The sequence below is a fragment of the Aethalodelphis obliquidens genome, unplaced genomic scaffold (genome assembly GCF_003676395.1).
Source record: "Aethalodelphis obliquidens isolate GAN/ISIS:26980383/991018 unplaced genomic scaffold, ASM367639v1 scaffold31, whole genome shotgun sequence".
Classification (NCBI taxonomy): Eukaryota; Metazoa; Chordata; class Mammalia; order Artiodactyla; family Delphinidae; genus Aethalodelphis; species Aethalodelphis obliquidens.
In genome coordinates this window covers 13,816,798-13,837,061 of record NW_020837975.1, presented here as the reverse complement: position 1 = coordinate 13,837,061, position 20,264 = coordinate 13,816,798, and the positions used below count along the sequence as shown (strand labels likewise).

Here is a 20,264-nt window from a genome sequence, read left to right as displayed (position 1 = left end):
GGCCATTTACTAAGAGTTTACTATGTACCAAGTACTGTGGAAAGCACTACACAAAGGACCTCATTTACCTTCTCAACAACTGTGTGATAAAGAATTTGGCTGACCTTTGTCTAGGGTTCCTAGGAGGTAACCTGTAAATCCTCGAAATTTCCCATGTGATAGCAGTGTCTTTGCTAGTCATGCTCCCACCCGTCCCCCACATATCTGAAAGTTTATACTAATGAGATAACAGAGTGGAGGTTGGCCATATCAGAAAAATCAACCACGTAATTAAAGGGCTGGGGTTTTCAGGCACGTAATATTAGCCCCACCTCTGGGAAGGGAAGTGGAGCTGGATATTGAGCCATGTGGGCAATGATTCAATTAATCATGCCTATATAATGAAACCCAATAAAAACTCTGGACACCTAAGCTTGGGTGAGCTTCCCTGGTTGGCAATACTCTGTGTGTTGTCAAGCATTAATGTGCCAGGAGGATAATAACATGTCACTGAGAACAACAAAAACTTAGCACTTGCAAATCTTGCCCTTTGGCTGGTTCTGATTTGTGTCTTTTTGCTATGATAAAACTTTAATCATAAGTGCAGCATTTTCCTGAGTTGTGCGTTGTTCTAGTGAATTACGCAACCTCAAGTAGTCTATGGAGATGCCTGAAATTTGTAGCCAGCTGATGAGAACTGAGGATGGCTCTGGGGTTCCCCAAACTTGCAGCTGTATTTTAGACAGTCTTGTGGAAGTCTGGGCCCTTAACCTGGAGTCGGCCAACTTCAAGCCACAACAAAGTTTAGAAATATCCTCTAAGAGTCTGGTTCAAACTTGAGTCCTAGTGGGGCCGTCATATATTATATCCCTCTCCCCCATTCCAGGCTACTTGTCTGTCCAAGTGCAGGTCCCCAGATACTGCTTTCTTTCTTCAGTAGTTCAGGGAATTGGCCAATCTGCCTCTTCTTTCTGGCTGCCACAGCCTATCCTCTGCTCCCTGGTTTCTTCCCCTCATAAGGCTGGCTGAAAGACATTTTCCAATCTCTTCCATCATAACTATAGCAGTTTCTGTTGTTTGTTTTCCACTCTGCCTTTCCTCCTCCAACTAGCGTATTATATCTCCTTTTCATTTGTAAGTTTTTGCTACCGGCTGTTAAAAGGAAATAAATGCATGCAGCCTTCCACCCCAAAATTCTACTTCTAGGAATGTATCCTGTGTATATACTTCTACACGTGCACAAAGACACAAAGTATAATAACGCAGTATTATTTATAGTCCCAGAAACAACCTAAATGTCTACTAATAGAAGACAAGTAGGTAAAGAACAGAACATCCATACAAGAGAATAATAACCAGCCATTAAAAAGATAAGACAAAGTCAGCTCTCTCTATATATGTTATTTAACAATCTGACGGACAAATTTTAAATGAAATAAGCAAGATGAAAACAGTTTATGTGGTATGCTAGCATTTATTGAAAAAAGTATAAATGTTTGGATCTAGATATTCATATGATATCTAGATGAATACCCAAGAAACTAGTAACAGTGGTCACCTCTGGATAAGGGAACAGGGAAATTAAGGGATGAGTGGGAGAGGGTACCTTTCATGGCATATACTTTTGTACCTCTTGAGAGACACAACAAAATACATGTTTTGCCTATTATATTAGTTTTTCAAGTCAATTTTTAAAAAGCAGTGGCCAATGCTGTTCTTGGTGTTGCCTATCCTTAATAAATGTATCCTTGTGACCCTTTAGATGATGTCATGAAAATGAAAGTTCTCTCCTCAAACCATGAGGCAATCCCCCTACCCAAGGTGCCTTCCTTTTCATTAATTCTATACATCCTCTAAATATACAATTAGAGTCCCAGGACAGGTATGAATGGATTAACCTATACCTCCATGCTCTAGTGAAATGATTTTATACCTCAAAGAAACTCCAGACTGACACATCCAAGTCCAAACTCCACCATGCACATACAGGAAAACTCTGCTGAGATCATCCCTGACTTGGTTTCATCCACAAATCCTTCAGGCACACTTAATCTTCAAGTACAGGCAAACAGCTTTTCAGTGCACCACTTTCATTGAGGGAATAGATATACTCCTCCTCCCGTCATCCCACCTCCACTCCTCCAAACTCCCAAAAGCCTATTCCATGAACACTGTTGAAAACACAATTCTTCCTACTTCTTCTTCTAGTAATGGAAGCTCTCAGAACTCTGTCAATTTAATCAAGGCCTTCCTACAAAGCATTCAAACCTGCACCAACCTGTTCTCCCCTGGGATGGACCCCACACATAGACACATATGACATCAGCAGAGAAGGGAGTTAAAATATGCAAAGGAAGAAAACAAGAAAGAATCCTGTGGTGTTGGACTGGAACTAGAGAGACCTACAGATACATAGATCCACTGACAGAGCCTGGGATTAGTGACATACCAATGGCAACAGGCACACTTAGTATCTTATTTCTGAACATTAGTCTCTACTAAAAAAGAACTAGGCTCCTTAGAGAAATGGTTCATTTCAGGGCTGGGGTAGGGAAAAGCCCAAGATGTGTCCAAAATATCTTGTGTCAGAAAGAAAAAGGAAGTGCTCAAAGAATGATGGGGACATGAAAAACAACAAAGACATCTTGAGGGGTCTCCCACTGGTCAAATCTAGAACAATTTTGACCACAAGAATAATGGAGCTCCATGAACATATACTGATATAAATAAATTAAAAAACTGAACATTGATAAGAAACAGGATATTTAATAGTCTCAAAGTATCTCCCCACCAAATACTTACTGATTAAAGAGGGAAAAAGAGTAACTTTACAGTGGAGAAGCCTTGCAGAAATCCGCTTAATCAAGTGATCAAACTTAAAGAGTTATTGAACCAAATCAAAATCATATGCTACTAGATAGGATACAATGAGAACACGTGATTTCTGCAATATTTCTGTGAAAGAGGCAACCTGACTCTAATCATGAAGAGTATCAGACAAACCCAAATTGATGTACATTTACAAAATAAATGGCTTGTAATCTTCAAAATGTCAAGATCATGAAAGTCAAAGAAAAACCGAGGCAACATTCCAGATTGACGATTAAAAGACATGACATACAAATGCCTTCTTTGGAACTGGATCTTTTTGCTACAAAGGATGGTACTATAACAATTGGATCTCAGTTTTCTCATCTGTAAATCATGAGGCTGAACTAGATCTACTGCTCCAAACACCAATAAAGGACTCAAAGAGGTTTCTGTATAGACAAAAAACTAGATCTAACAGCCTTTCAATATATAAAAAGATCTCTATCAGTATTCTAACCATGCTGATAAAGAAAGATTACCATAGACACCCGGAGGTCTTAACCAAAATTAAGCTTATTAAATTTAAGTTGTATGGGAAAAAGTCTTAAGAAAAAAAATGACTCTATCAATAGTATATCCAAACAATGGAATATTACCTAGCTATATCAGCTGATATGGACAGATGTCAATGTCAAGATTTTGTTAAATAGAGAAAGGAAAATTTAGCCCAGTATAGCTAACGTATTCCCTTTTCTATGTATGTCTGCGTATGTGTATGTTTAAGACAGCCCCATATGTGGGCATGTACATGCATAGAAAATTTCTGGAAGGACATATAAAAGTATGTTAACAATGATTAGTTCTGAGAAACAGGAGTAGATAGTCATAAAGGGAGACAGAGCACTTTCCTCTCCATCTTCTACCCTTGTATACTTAATTCTCAACAAGAAATCAAAAAAAAACAACTCAACCTAGTAGCAGTAAGTACATATAGCACCCACATCATGATTTCTAACTAACATTCCCAACTAAAAGGAAATTCCCTGCATAAATGGCTGATTCTACATATGGGTCAGAGTAAGTACAAAGTGAGGTGTGGACATCTTATGCCAGAAAGCAGAGGCACTCAAAAACTAATAAAGGCATGTGAAAAGGGCAAAGAAGCTAGTGTAACGGGGCTCTCAAAGGTCAAATGTAGGATAATTCGAACATCAAAAAGAATCACTGTAACCATCAAGAAAAGCAAGGAAGTGGGCTTCCCTGGTGGCGCAGTGGTTGAGAGTCCACCTGTCGATGCAGGGGACGCGGGTTCGTTTCCCGGTCCGGGAGGATCCCACATGCCGCGGAGCAGCTGGGCCTGTGAGCCATGGCCGCTGAACCTGTGCGTCCGGAGCCTGTGCTCCGCAACGGGAGAGACCACAACAGTGAGAGGCCCGTGTTAAAAAAAAAAAGCAAGGAAGTGATTATTACAAGAGTCAAGGTAGGAGCTAATTATGGGGGAGGAATAAAGTACACAATGGGTTTCTGGAATGCTGGTGATGTTCTATATCTTGACCTGGAAAATAATTATATAATGTTTGTTTATAATAATTTATTAAGACACATTTATTTGTTGTGGAAACTAACACACATATATACATATATAATACTGATATTTCATAATTTGAAAACAAAAATGTAAGGTTTCAGGAATAAAAAAGTCAAGTAAAAACAAGGAAAGAAAGAAAATGACAATATCTTACCTGCAAGAGTATGTAGGTTCTCCCACTTTAAAAACACGACCACAAAGATGAGAAGGTTTGTTTGTTTGTTCAAGTTTTGAAAATCCCAACTCAGGATCTTCACCACAAAGGTACCATTCCATTGGTCCCAACAAAACTTGGTGTGCCAACATGTCTTCTTTCTGTGGAAAAGGGTTGGGACCCCTGCAGTAGATTTTGGGTACATAGTGAGCCAAATGCTGGTTCACTTCTCTAGTGAGGTCAGTTGCTTGCAGCCATTTCTTTAAAAAAGAAAAAAGAAAAAATAGTTTTAAACAAGGTCAATAAACTGCTAATTTGAATAAACATACTCTATTTTCTTTTAGGTGCAAAAATAATGAGTCTTATAAATTATTTTATTGACATTCATCACTGCATGTCTTCTTTCCAAAAAAGGATAAAACTCAATTTAGAATTTTACTAAAATGCCCAGTATTTTAAAATTCAACTTAAAGTGAAAGTAAAGTGGAACGAGCCCATCTCCTCAAAATGACTCTTGAAGCAACCTTCTGTAGGCAATACAGGAAAATGACCACAACATATCATCTTATAAGACACTAGCCATTGAGCCCATCTGACTTCCTTTCTAATTTCTAATGCTTCGCTCAAATGATATTCTGATTGTGATCTGGATTCTCCTGTCGGTTTGCTGACAGGAAGAGCATACAGTGAACATGAACAGCCAATACACTAATTCTATTTCTCAATGATTATAAAGGACACGCCAGTCTCTTATGAATGTCAGTCCATAAGAGAGTTTGTTCTATCGATTATATCTTTATTCCCTGATCAACCTGTCTATAAGCCCTTTCTGCTTTGCTCTCCCTGTTAAAAACATTTTAAAAAGTCACTTTCCCCTGTCCCCAAACTTTCATGTCCTACTACCTGTGATAATTATACTTAGATATCTAATAGATACTGTGATATTATGATAAGAAAAACATATTTGGTCTTCTCATTCCTAGCACAGAGCTCTTAAAAATCTTCCAATTTCCTAAGTGATAAGTGAGATAAAAGTGAAAGGAATGTCTTTTGCTATTCATAACAAGCCCCCTTCAATCAGGCCTGAGTTGATATTACTAAGGTGAGTTTTGGAAAGCCTCTAAAGATGGGAAGCTAGTTGCCAGGGGAACTAGCCACATGATTAGTAGGGTGGAACTTACAGTCTCCACCCCAACCAACTTCAGGGAAGGGAGAGGTGCTGGAGGTGGAGTTAAGCACTAATGACCAATCATTTGATCATCATGCCTATGGAGGCACAAAGCCTCCATAAAAATCCAAAAATGTCGGGGTTCAGAGATCTCCTTGGTTGATGAACAAACAGAGGTGCTGGCACGCCCAGAGAGGGCATGGAAGCTCCACACCCCTTCCCACATACCTTGCTCTATTCCATCTGGCTGTTCCTGAGTTGTATCATTTTATAATAAACAAGTAATCTAGTAAATAAACTGTTTCCCTGAGTTTTGTGAGCCATTCTAGAAAATTATCGAACCCAAAGAGGGGGTCATGGGAACCCCCTAATTTGCAACATAAGTTGTGGGTAACCTGAGGACCCACTGCTTGTGATTGGCATCTGCAGTAGTGAAGCGGGGCAGCCTTGTGGGACTGAGCCCTTAATCTGTGGGATCTGATGCTAACTGCAGGTGTACAGTGTCAGAACTGACTGAGTTGTAGGACACCCAACTGGTGTCTGCTGAGAACGAGAGAATTGCCTGGTGTAGGAAACCACCACCACCACCACCACCCCCACACACACACGTTTGGCGGCCGGAAGTATTGATGTGAGAATAAAAAGAAAAGGAAGAAACAGTTTTTCCTTTCAGACACCAACTCAATATGTCCAAAATTGAACTCATGATCTCCCACACCACAAAAAACACCCTGCTATTTTCTCCATTTCTCTATTTCAGACACCAGCATTTACCCAGGTATCCAAACCAGAAAAACTCAGAAATCTTTTTTCCTCACCCCAACATCCAATTAGTCATCATGTCTTGTCTATTAGGCCTCCTAAGTATCTGTTGAATCCATCCATTTCTTTCTCTCCATCTCCGGTGGCACTACTTCCACTACCCTAGTCCAAACTCCCCACTCCTGTCTTTTGCAAGGATTAATGCAACTGTGTCCTAACTAGTAATCCCCACTAGTCTGGTCCCTCTACAGTCCATTTTTCCAATCTCACTACCAGAGTGTTTCTTGCAAAATGCCAGTCTGATCATGTCATTCAGCTTCCCCTTCTATTTAGGATCAAATCAAGTCCACTGACGTGGTTTACAACAGCGGTCCCCAAACGTTTTGGCACCATGGACTGGTTTAATGGAAGACAATTTTTCCACAGACGGCGGGTGGGGGGGGTGGTTCAGACGGTAATGCTAGCGATAGGGAGCGGCAGATGAAGCTTCGCTGGCTCGCCTGCTGCTCACCTCCTGCTGTGCAGCCCAGCTCCTGACAAGCTGTGGACCACTACCGGTCCTCAGCCCGGGGGTTGAGGACCCCTGGTTTACAAGGTCCTTTGCCTTGTATCATACTTTCCAGTTTCCTCCTCCTGATCAGTATTGCTCCTCTCTCTCTGCTTTACAGGGCTGTTATCTACTCATTCTTCAGATCTCAGTTTATGTTTCACTTTCTCTAAGACGTCTTCTTAGCCTCTTCCTCACCCCCATCTCCTGTTCCCCTATCCCCCATGTCTAAAACAGAACCAAGCCCCAGTGGGCAGTTAGTAAAATCCGTTAACTGAATGACTATAAATATGTATATACTACTGACTGTCACTTAACATTGACATTACAGAAAGATGTTTGGCTTTAATGGAACGTGGCTTCAATGGACACAGAAATAAAGCAGATCCAGGCCTGCAGGTTCTTAAAAACCAAACCAAATAAGTCCTATATAGGCATCCTTCAAACCACCTCCTTTCTTTTCCCTTTCTATTTCCTTAAGTCCTAAGGCTTTCCCCTATATTCTGTCATTTATTTATTCCTGCTTCCCATGCCAATTCCATCTGTGTTTGTCCTCCAAATAAACATAATTTATTTAGTTACAAATTATGTCATTAAGACCTGCTCATTTTGGCTCTAAACCAAGTGAAAATTTGAAATCAGAAAATATGAAACAACTCACTTCTACAAAAATGCAGTTAACTGTTAACTCATAAGTCCAATGTTTACCTATAGATTACAACCTAAATTTCAAATTACATCCTTGTTAAAAAAGAGTTTATGAAGATTGGGATTGACACATATACACTATTGATAGTATGTATAAAACAGACAACTAATGAGAACATACTGTATAGCACAGGGAACTCTACTTAATGCACTGTGTTGACCTAAATGGGAAGGAAATCCAAAAAAGAGGGGATATATGTATATATATAGCTGATTCATTTTGCTGTACAGGAGAAACTAACACAACATTGTAAAGCAGCTATACTCCAAAAAAAATTAATTAAAAAAAAAAAGTTTACGTTTATGTGATGTCTAACACTGTTAAGACAAGAGTATAAGGTCTTCTTTTTAACTATTACTTGCACAATCTTCAGCTCACTTCCTTCCTCTGAAAAAATAACATATATAGAGAGATTTTACATATTCATGAGGTGATATATACTACCTTTCTAGTCAATTTCACATTTTAGAGAACTTTTCCTAAAAATGTAAAAATCTCTTCATAAGTTAAGGGGCTGGATGGAAACTTATAACAGTGAAAAACTTTTCACCCCGAAAGTGAAACAATCCTTTCTAAATGTTACTAATTTTGCTGTGTTTGCTTTATGCAAGTAGGAAAGAGACTAAATTACTTTTAAAACAGTACTTCTGGTGAGACAATCCCATAGGTTTAAAGATTGTTCAAGAGATGTCTAACACTGTAAGGCAAGAGTATAAGGTCTTACAAGGAGAAGTGGAGAAGTGGCTCCAAATCAAAATTATACACACACACACACACATTAAGTTCAGTAATTATAAAACAAACGAGAAAAAAAAAAAAAGATAGTCAATAGTAAAAGACAGAGTCAACCAAAAAGCAAACAAAAATCTAATTCTTTGAGCTAAAAAACATGTTTTTGGCCACATCAAAGGGGTTTTCACCCATTGTCAGCAAACCCTAATTCAAAACATGAATGCAGTCAAATTATCCTAAGCAATTTATTGTTTATGGATGAAAAATTAAGCATTCAGATTCAAGAATTCACCTCCACAATCCTAGAAAACTATGCTTCAATTTTAATTTACAACACATTTAAAGGTTTTATTTTAACAGCAATTTTTTGTTTTATATTTTATGTTCCCATTTCTCTTAAAATATCACTTTTGCAGAATTTTAATCCAGGGAGGATAAAGGGTGATGCTTTCTAAAAGAAATTATGTTGTCTTGTGGCTCTAACAACACTGATGGGTCAAATCTGTTCACAGATTTCTTAAACAAAAAATTCAGAAACTAGTATCAGCTTCTGGTTAAGAAAAAAAAATCAGTTGCCTTATACAAAATATATCATTAGTAAAACAAGCATTTTACTCTAAATATCTTTTATTATATATTATTATAAATTATTAACAAGACACAAAAGTCTGTTTCAAGAAAGGCAGGCATATGCTCCATTTAAAACCACCTCACAAAAAATAAATAAATAAATAAATAAAAATAAAACCACCTCACAGGACTTCCCTGGTGGCACAGTGGTTAAGAATCCGCCTGCCAATGCAGGGGACACGGGTTCAAGCCCTGGTCTGGGAAGATCCCACGTGCCACAGAGCACATAGAGTGCACCACAGCTAATGAGCCTGCGCTCTAGAGCCCGTGAACCACAACTACTGAGCCCGTGTGCCACAACTACTGAAGCCCACACGTCTAGGGCCCATGCTCTGCAAAAAGAGAAGCCACCGCAATGAGAAGCCCACACACCACAACGAAGAGTAGACCCCGCTCACCACCAACTAGAGAAAGCCCACTCGCAAAACAAAACAAACAAAATCAAACAAAAAACCACCTGATTTGGGATTTTAACTTTATTAAATTTAAACACTTAATATATAAAGCAAGACACCTTTACATGAAAAAATCTATACCAGAAATATAGAATTAGTGGTTAGCGACACTATAGATTAAAAAAAAAAAGTTGTGAAGAGAAAATTTCTGGCTGCCTTTAAGAATAATGGTTCACATATTTCTCAAAAGAAAGAAAACCTATAGCTTTTCATATCAGATCTCAGTAATATAAGCTAACTGTAACTGTTTCTTCAACATGAAGAATTATTGATATTTCTAATTTGGTTGCATGTTAATCTGTCCTTATTTCAGACACTTGTGGCTGTCACACTAATGTGCACACCAGAGTAATAAGCACTATCTTATTAGAAGTCCTCAATAACGGAAGTAGAGAAACTGTCAACTCATTCCACTAAAGTAAACATGTTATGACAATGTTTGCAGGAGCTCGCCTTTTTTTGAAAGCTAATTTCAGCCTTGGGATAGAGAGCAAGTACAATAAACACAAAAATCAAAGAATCCCTAGGGGTTAGCCTTTTATCACAGTATCTAATTATTCTATGCCAAATTAAAATTGTACTCTATTTAAGCACATTTGATTTTGCTTTCGAACAAGGATAACCAACATGTAAGTTAACTACAAAACAACAATCTAAAACAACAATTGCTAGGGCCAAAATGGAGCTTTCGGGACTATACTAAGAAAAAATTAGAACTAAGAAAAATTTAAAACAAATCATATTAAGAGTTCTAGAAATGAAGTAAAAAACATTCACAAATCAAAATAATACAGAAACTCAGTAATAAAAAACAAGAGAATCTAATTTAAAAATAGGCAGAAAACAGAAGACAAAATGAAAAAATAGGCAAAAGATCTGAATTGACACTTCCAAAGAAGATATACAAATAGCCAATAAGCTTATGAAAAGATGTTCAACATCATGAGTCACGAGGGAAATACTGATACAAATCAAAAACTACAAGGAGATGCCACTTTACACCTAACAGAATGGCTATAATCAAAAAGACAGACAATTAACTAGTGCTGGCAAGGATGTGAAAAAACCCACTGAAAACTTCACATCTGCTAGTGGGAAGGTAAAATGATGCAGCCATTTTAGTCTAGCAATTCCTGACCCAGCAATTCCACTCCTGGGTATATGCCCAAGAGAAATGAAAACATATGTCCCCATAAAAAATTGTACAGAAATGTTCACCATAGCACAATTCATAATATCCACAAAGTAGAAATAATCCAAACATCCATCAACGGATGAATGGATAAATAAAATATGGTATATCCCCGTAATGGACTATCATTTGGCAGTAAAAAGGAATGAAGTATTGATGATACATGCTGCAACATGGACGAACCTTAAAAACTTATGCTAAGTGAAAGAAGCCAGTCACAAAAGACAACATATTACATGATTCTGTTTACATGAAATTTCCAGAATAGACAAATCTATGGAGACAAAGAAATAGGTCAGCAGTGGGCCTAGAGTTTGGGAGGTTAGGAGAAAATGGGGAGTGTATAGCTAATGGATATAGGATTTCTTTTTTGCAGTGATGAAAATGTACTAAAATTGATTGTGGTGAGGGCTGCACAACTCTGCATATACTAAAAACCACTGACTTGAATTGTAAGATACGTGAATTTTATATAAAACTGTTGAAAATTTTAAGGCAAAAAGTAACCAATATAGGTATAATACTCTACATAAGACTTCTATAATGAATATGTATTTCTTTCAGATTTGGGGAAAAACAATATATGTACCTCTTAAATCATAATCATCCACTGGAACATATAATCAAATCTGTGGAGCATGAAATGTAGATAGAGTCAAGAAGTGTTGGGGAAGTCATACTTGTAGAATCAACTCTATCAAGGAAAAGAAAAAACTACAACAGAGGGCCACTTTAATATCCTAAACTTAAAATTATTGAAGTGAGTAGTACTTAAATACTTTTATTTGTGAGGCATTCTAGTAAGAATAGATGGGATCACAAAAAGTCCTTCCTCCTCATAATACAAATAAGAAAAGCAAGTGTGTAAATAAATTGTGCGAAAAATGCCACTAGTCATTATTAAGTAACTTTAGATGGATGTGATCCCAACAAATTATCAGCAACAGAGGTCTAAAGGCTGTTAATAACTGCTTTGCTTGTTTACCCTCTCTAAAATTTATTTTTACCGGAGAAAACTTTATTAATTCATTTTAATTTAAAAAATATATTTATTTATTTTTTTGGCTGTATTGGGTCTTAGTTGCGGTAGACGGGATCTTTGTTGCAGCATGCAGGATATTTAGTTGCAGCATGAGAACTCTTAGTTGCAGCATGTGGGATCTACTTCCCTGACTAGGGATTGAAACTGGGCCATCTGCATTGGGAGCGCTGAGTCTTAATCACTGGACCACCAGGGAAGTCCCCCAATTAATTTTAATTTGTGATAAATGGCTGGGCTGGGGCCTAAGCTGAAAGAACAGTAAAGTGTTATGCTGTTTTAATCAAATACAAACCATAAACTCCTCACAAAGTAAGGGCAAATTATACTGCTGCAAGAATCTTGTATTTTAATATTAGATGAACGCTTCTTTAAGAAATTTTGTTGGCCTTCAGACTAAATTTTTTTTTAATCTTATTTTTCAGAAAGTCATTTAAAAGTAAACAGAGCAAAGGGACTTCCCTGGTGGTCCAGCGCTTTAAGACTCCGTGCTCCCAATGCAGGGGGCCTGGGTTTGATCCTTGGTCAGGGAATTAGATCAAGCATGCCGCAACTAAAGACCTGGCGCAGCCTAATAAATAAATAAATAATTTTAAAAAGAAGAGTAAACAGAGCAAAACTAAAATGTAGCTCAGACTGTGAACTTCACAAACTCGAATTAAGTCCAAATTTATAAGTTTTGACTGCATTTTCCTTAATTTCCCCCACTACGTCTGAGAATTTCACTACACAAGGACTAGGAGCATTGCTCTGTAGCACCAGTTTTATAACTAGTTTCCTCAGGAACCTCAACAAACTGGAGAAGCTCTAATCACTTGATAGCTTGCACTTTTATTTGTTTATTTTAATTTTTATTCTATATTGGAGTATAGTCCATTAACAATGTTGTGTTAGTTTCAGGTGTAGGGCAGCTTGCACTTTTAGAATTGGAAAAACAGAGTACATAGCCTGTATCACTGGGTCAACAGACAAAATTTGGTGGGAGTAAAAAAAAATTTTTGAGGTAAATAACAGATTAGCTATCTAGATATTGATAAGATCACATGGATAGGGAATAGCTGTCATTACCATTTTACTATTTACTTTGAACACTGCTTCCGTTTTCTTTTTCAACCTCTTGATAAATGAAAAGGCAGATGGGGAAAATCCTTGGGTTGCAATACTAAGCGGAAAGTAAATGAAAACAGAACTAGACTAAACAAGTTGGTTTAAAAACAAACAAACAAACAAAGATGCATCATTCAACAATGTATTTCTTTAAACTTTTCACCTCTACTCCTGACATTTATTTCCACTATGAGTTTAGTGTCTTCATCAATTCACCCAAAATAACTCCTCACTAACCAACAGCCCCACAGCGCCCCACTACAATTTTGCTCCTAACATTCAGATTGTTGACTTGTGCTCAAAGGTCACTCCCTTCCTATCAGCTTTTTAAATTGGAGGCCCTAGAGGTGGGGCCTCAGCTGTTTTGGCCCATTCAGAATCATTATGGACAATTTGTTCTAGGGGGTGTTCCCTGTCCTTGAGGAAAGATACCATCGAGTTTTATTAATTATTTTACAACTCTGCTACTTATACAGCATATTCGTATTACAGTTTAAGTACAAGACTAGGTCTGAATGCTTTAAGTTTGGGGCGTAACTGCTCCCACTATGCTGTGACCAAACCTCACATTATTAGCTTCCATTTACTGAGAGGTGCTCTCTCAAAGTTATATAACGTTTGTTCTCCATCCAACTACCCCCAACTCCTAGACAAATTATTGTTTTAATCTCCCAGTCTCCACTACCACTTTCTCACACTCAGTTAACGTGTCAAGACACTACTTTCCGTACATTCATCAACGTTGTAGACTGACCAAACCGGTGCGAAAACGCACTGAAGAGGTAAAGAGGGTGAACAGTGTCGCTGGCATCCTTTGGTGCCTAGGGCGGTCCCAGAAACAAAATAAGGTAGCAGGTTTCAGAGGAGGAGGCAAATGAATCAGGAAGACAAAGTACCCAAAAAACCAGGAAGCGTCTTTCCCTCCCCTCTTCTAAGAGTTGACATAAAAGGGCAAAGGCCCTGTGCTGGGGACTTACTGGGAGTGTGGGGGAAAGCAGAAATAATGGAAGAGCGAAAGGGTACGTGAGGGTGGCTGGTGCACCCAGCAGCCCTGCGGGCTACTCGTGGATAAAGAAGGAAGGAGAGGGACAAGATCTGGGGCCTCCCGAGGCCGTTACCCACAAGGCGAGGCCGACGGGGCCAGCGCGGTCGTCACCCCAAGTCAGGGCCCGGCCGCTCCGGGATTTCCAGTAATCTGTTCCTCCCCCGGGGCGCGGCCTGCGACGGCCGGACGTCCCCGCCTGGGTCCCGGCACTCACCCCCGCGGTCTCCTCAGCCGAACATTCCAGCAAACTCCGGTCTAGGCCCTGCACCTCGGGCTCCAGCTCCGACGCCATCTTCCCTCCTTCGCCTCCCCAGCGCTGGCGCCGCTACCGCCGCCCCGAGGGCCGCGGCCTCGCCACAGCCCCAGCGGCCGAGACCGCCACCGCTGCCCCGGGCGGTCGGTCCCGAGCCGCCCAGGCGGCCGCGGGTGGAAAAGACGGAGAGTAGCGTGAGGTGAGCCGGGCAGAAGGGACGGCGCGTCCTGCGCTCCCTCGCGGGCTCTGCGCCCAGAGTCAAGTCACTGCCTCGTCCCTGCCCCGTGGAAGGACACAGAGAACCCGAGCCTGGCACTCTTGCCCGCTTCTACCGCGTCCCGCTCCGGGAAAGGGGCAACAACACCCAAAAGGCGAAGCAGAGCACTCTGGGAACTGTAGTCGTCCTCCGCACGGCCAGGGAAAAGGTGGAGCCCTTACAAGGAGGCCCCAGGATGGCATTGTGGGAGTTGTAGTCCATCTCCTCCTAAGAGCCTTGGGCAAACGGCAGATAAGCGGGCGGGCGGGGCTTTTGTGCCCAGCAAGAATCATAGAATCATAGCGGCGAGAGGCGCCCACCAGGGAAGAGGCGAGAAGCGCGAGATCATGTGTGGTACTGAGTTTTATTCCCTTAACACCCTTTGTTCATTTTTGTATCCCCAGAGCTTAGAACAGTGCCTGGCACGTGGCAGAACTCGAGTACTTTTCAAAGCCTGGCATATGTACGAACTCAAATACTTGTCGAATGAACGAATTACGTTCTATCCCTATTGTTCTAAGGCCCTGTCATCCATCAACCCCTCATTCTTTAGACTGGTAACCGAGGTGTACATTTCTCAGGTTTTTAAAGGTTTTAAAACATGTTAAAATGTTGTTAAAGGAAAACGTTTCCAAGTGATTTAGATATGACCGTTTATTAAAATTTATAACAAATCTTGCTGCAGAGGAGAAGGAGTCTACCAAGCCAATTCAAAGGTTCACTCTTGATAGGGACATTTTATAGAAATAAATAATCATTGTTAGATTAGATACAAAAGAAAATTACGTTTGGGTAGAGGTAATTAGGCTCTTGACTGATAGTTGGGTGAGTGGATTTCTTAGAACAAGTCTCCAATTCCTTTAGAGTTATCAGAAAATTGCTTAACATTTTATTAGGCATGCTGATTTATTCCCACAAAGAAATTGTGAATTACATTAGGCAAAAAAAATTCTGAACCAATCCAGGTTTGGGACATGTTTTTGTTGTTATTGTTAACAAAATTATAATATTAACCAAGTTTTTTTTTTTTTTAAGGAAATAAAAATTACCCATCATCCCACAGTCCAAATAAGCCTTGTCATCACTTTAAAAAAAAAACTAATATATGTATAAGATTAGAACTTCAAGCTCAATGGAAATATTCAATATTTTTAAAGGAAAAAAATTAAAACTATGCCTCTTACCCCAAGTCCCTCTCCCCAAAGAAAAGCCTTTTTAATACTTTCTTATGATTCTATCCAGAAAAAAAGTATGCATCTATCTGCATAGATATCTAGAATGAGAGATCTTGAAATGTTCTACTATATGTTACTTTCTTCTTTGCCCAACTTCCTTGCACTGATGCACTCCCTAGTCAGAGTCAACCTGGAGGAAAACTGGGGTTGTTACAACCCAGAAGCAAAGATAATGCCTCTTTAAGAGTCCTAATATAGAATTAAAGCCATTAAAATACATTGTAAAGAAATTTTTATTATTTTTTATTCTTTTTGGATTGATTTTAGTGTCCTTTTTTCGAAATTCTTGAGTTGGATGTTTGCTATTAACCATTCTCTTTTTTTTCAGTATGTACATCTAAGGCAGTGGTTTTCAAACTTGAGCATGTATCAGAATTACCTCGAGGTCTTGATAAAATACAGGTTTCTGGACCCCACTCTCAGAATTTCTGATTCAATAGATTTTGGGTGGAGACTGGAAATTGCATTTCTCTCAAGTTCCTGGTCATTCTGTGGGCCTGGGGACCAACTTCAAGAATCACAGATTTATTAACGCAGTACATTTCCATTATATAATGCTTTAATTACATTACACAAATTTGGGTATATAGTGTTTTCATTATCATTCTTTAGTATGTTCTTAACTTTTCATATGTGTATGGCATTGTGATCTTTTCTTTTTCGTATACATGACTCATTTATTTTGCAACTGGAAGGTTATACCTCTTAATCTCCCTCACTTTTTTCTTTCCTCCTCCCACCCGCTCCCCTATGGCAACCACCTGTTTTTTCTCTGTACCTATAGCATTGTTTCTGTTTTGTTATATTTGTTCATTTGTTTTGCTTTTTAGATGCACATATAAGTGAAATCATGCAGTATTTATTTTATTCTGTCTGACATATTTTTCATAGCATAAAACCCTCTAGGACCACCCATGTTGTCACAAATGGCAAGATTCCATTCTTTTTTGTGGCTGAGTAATATTCCATTGTATATGTGTACCACATCTTCTTGATCCGTTATCGATAGGTGCTTAGGTTGCTTCCATATCTCGGCTATTGTAAATAATGCTGCAATGAACATAGGAGGGCATATATATTTTCTAATTAGTGTTTTCATTTTCTTCAGATAAATACAGAGGAGTGGAATTTCTGGATCATATGGTAGTTCTATTTTTAATTTTTTGAGGAATCTCCATACTGTTTTCCATAGTGACTGCACCAATTTACCTTCCCACCAACAGTGCATGAGAGTTCCCTTTTCTCCACCTCCTGTTATTTATTGTCTTTTTGATAATAGACATTCTGACAGGTGAGAGGTGTTATCTCATTGTGTTTTTGTTTTTAATTTTATTTTTGGCTGCACTGGGTCTTCTTTGCTGCACACGGGCTTCCTCTAGTTGCGGCAAGCAAGGGCTCCTCTTCGTCATGGTGAGCAGGCTTCTCATTGTGGTGGCTTCTCTTGTTGCAGAGCATGGGCTCTAGGTGCACAGGCTTCAGTAGTTGTGGCGTGCGGGCTTCAGTAGTTGTGGCTCACGGGTTCTAGAGGCTCAGTAATTGTGGTGCACGAGCTTAGTTGCTCCACGGCATGTGGAATCTTCCCGGACCAGGGCTCAAACCCATGTCCCCGCACTGTCAGGTGGATTCTCAACCACTGCGCCACCAGGGAAGCCCCACTCATTGTGGTTTTGATTTGCATTTCCCTGATGGTTAGTGATGCTGAACATCTTTTCATGTCCCTGTTGGCCATCTATTTGTCTTCTTTGGAAAAATGTCTGTTGAGATTCTCTGCCCATTTTTTAATCAAGTTGTTTGTTTTTCAGATGTTGAGCTGCATAAGTTCTTTGTATATTATATTTTAGATTTTAACCCCTTATCAGATATACTGCTTGCAAATGTCTTCTCCCATTCAGTAAGTGGCCTTTTCACTTCGTTGATAGTTTCCTCTGCTGAGCAAAAGATTTTTAGTTTGAGGTAGTCCGATTTGTTTTTTTTTTTGCTTTTGTTTCTCTTGCCTGAGGAGACATATCCAAAAAAATATTACTAAGATCAATGTCAAGGAACTTACTGCCTATGCTTTCTTCTAGAAGTTTTATGGTTTCAGGTCTTACATTTAAGTCTTTAATCCATTCTCAGTTTATTTTTGTGCATGATGTGAGAGGGTAGTCCAGTTTGGTTCTTTTGCATGTAGCTGTCCAGTTTTCCCAACACCATTTACTGAAGAGGTTGTCTTTTCCCTATTGTATATTCTTGCCTTCCTTGTCATAGATTAATTGCCCATATAATGTGGGTTCATTTCTGGGCTATCTTTTCTGTTCCATTGATCTGTGTGTCTGTTTTTGTGCCAGTACCACAATGGTTTGATAGTTTAGTTTGAAATCAGGGAGCATGATAACTCCAGCTTTGTTCTTCTTTCTCAAGATTGTTTTGTCTATGTGGAGTCTTCTGTGTTTACATACAAATTTTAGAATTATGTATTCTAGTTCTGTGAACAATGTCATTGGTATTTTGATAGGGATTGTATTGAATCTGTTGATTGCCTTGGGTAGTATGGTCATTTTAACAAAATTAATTCTTTCAATCCATGAACACAGTGTATCTTTCCGTCTGTGTCATCTTCAATTTCTCTCGTCAGTGTCTTATAGTTTCCCAAGGACAGGTCTTTTACCTCCTTAGTTAGATTTATTCCTAGATATTTTATTCTTTTTGACAGGATTATAACTGGGATTGTTTTCTTAATTTCTCTTTCTGATAGTTCACTGCTAGTGTATAGATATGCAACAGATTTCTGTATATTAATTTTGTATCCTGCAACTTTACTGAATTCATTGATAAGTTCTGGTAGTTTTTTGTGGTATCTTTGGGATTTTCTACATATAGTATCATGTCATCTGCAAACAGTGACAGTTTTACTTCTTCCTTTCCAGTTTGCATTCCTTTTGTTTCTTTTTCTTGTCTGATTGCTGTGGCTAGGAGTTCCAATACTATGTTGAATAAAAGTGGCGATAGTTGACATCCTTGTCTTGTTCCTGATCTTAGAGGAAATTCCTTCAGCTTTTCACCATTGAGTATGATGTTAGTTATGGGCTTATCATATATGGCCTTTGTTATGTTGAGGTATGTTCCCTATATACCCATTTTCTGGATAATTTTAATCATAAATGGATGTTGAATTTTGACAAAGGTTCCTCTGCATCTATTGACATGATCATATGGTTTTTAGTCTTCAATTTGTTAAAGTGATGTATCACACTGATTTGCAGGTATTGAACCACCCTTGCATCCCTGGGATAAATCCCACTTGATCATGGTCCTTTTAATATATTGTTGAATTTGGTTTGCTAAAATTTTGTTGAGTATTTTTTTAAATTTATTTATTTTTGGCTGCATTGGGTCTTCGTTGCTGCTCTAGTTGTGGCGAGTAGGGGCTACTCCTCGCTGCAGTGCGTGGGCTTCTCATTGCAGTGACTTCCCTTGTTGTGGAGCATGGGCTCTAGGTGCGTGGGCTTCAGAGCGCAGGCTTAGTAGCTGTGGCGCATGGCCTTAGTTGCTCCGTGATACATGGGATCTTCCTGGACCAAGGACTGAACCCATGTCCCCTGCATTGGCAGGTGGATTCCTAACCACTATGCCACCAGGGAAGTCCATGTAATTTTCTTTTTGTTGTGTTATCTTTGTCTGGTTTTGGTATCAGGGTGATGCTGGCCTCATAGAATGAGTTTGGAAGCCCTCCTTCCTCTGCAGTTTTGTGGAATAGTTTGAGAAAGATAGGTGCTAACTCTTCTCTGAATGTTTGGCATAATTCACCTGTAAAGCCGTCTAGTCCTGGACCTTTGTTTGTTGGGAGATTTTTTTTTAATTTTTATTTTATATTGGAGTATAGTTGATTAACAATGTTGTTTTAGTTTCAGGTGTACAACAGAGTGATTCATTTACACATATATGTGTATCTAGTCTTTTTCAAATTCTTTTTGTTGGGAGTTTTTTTTTATTACATTCAATTTCATTACTGTTCATATTTTCTATTTCTTCCTGGTTCAGTCTTGGGAGATTATACATTTCTAGGAATTTGTCCATTTCTTCTAGGTTGTCCATCTTATTGGCATACAGTTTTTCATGGTAGTCTCTCATGATACTTTATATTTCTGTGGTGTTCATTTTTTTAAATATATTTTACATCCTTATTGGAGTATAATTGCTTTACAATGGTGTGTTAGTTTCTGCTTTATAACAAAGTGAATCAGTTATACATATACATATGTTCCCATATCTCTTTGTGGTGGTCATTTAATTTCTCCTTTTTCATTTCAGATTTTATTGATTTGGTCCCTCTTGCTTTTTCTTTTGATGAGTCTGGCCAAAGATTTATCAATTTTGGTTACCTTTTCAAAGAACCAGCATTTAGTTTCGTTGATCTTTTCTATTGGGCTTTTTTAGTCTCTATTTCATTTATTTCTGCTCTGATCTTTATGATTTCCTTCCTTCTGCTAACTTTGGGTTTTGTTTGTTCTTCTTTCTATCGTTCCTTTAGGTGTAAGGTTAGGTTGCTTATTTGAGATTTGTCTTGTTTCCTGAGGTAAGCTTGTATCGCTATACACTTCCTTCTTAGAACTGCTTGTGCTG

General features: G+C 38.8%; 1 protein-coding gene across 8 annotated transcripts in view; it reads right to left on the bottom strand.

The window, feature by feature from the left end:
* UBR2 (ubiquitin protein ligase E3 component n-recognin 2) overlaps nucleotides 1–14,523 on the bottom strand; it is a 116,229-nt gene extending 101,706 nt beyond the window's left edge. For 4 of the 8 annotated variants that reach the window (XM_027127263.1, XM_027127266.1, XM_027127262.1 and 1 more), the window contains exons 1-2: nucleotides 14,133–14,516; nucleotides 4,533–4,792 (exon numbers count right to left, since the gene is read on the bottom strand). In XM_027127263.1, the coding sequence (XP_026983064.1) occupies nucleotides 4,533–4,792; nucleotides 14,133–14,210 (338 nt within the window). In that variant the 5' untranslated portion in view covers nucleotides 14,211–14,516. Of the gene's footprint in view, nucleotides 1–4,532; nucleotides 4,793–14,132 lie in introns of those variants that run through there. The other 4 variants (XM_027127269.1, XM_027127268.1, XM_027127265.1 and 1 more) reach the window with 4 other exon arrangements.
* Nucleotides 14,524–20,264: the final 5,741 nt, after the last annotated feature.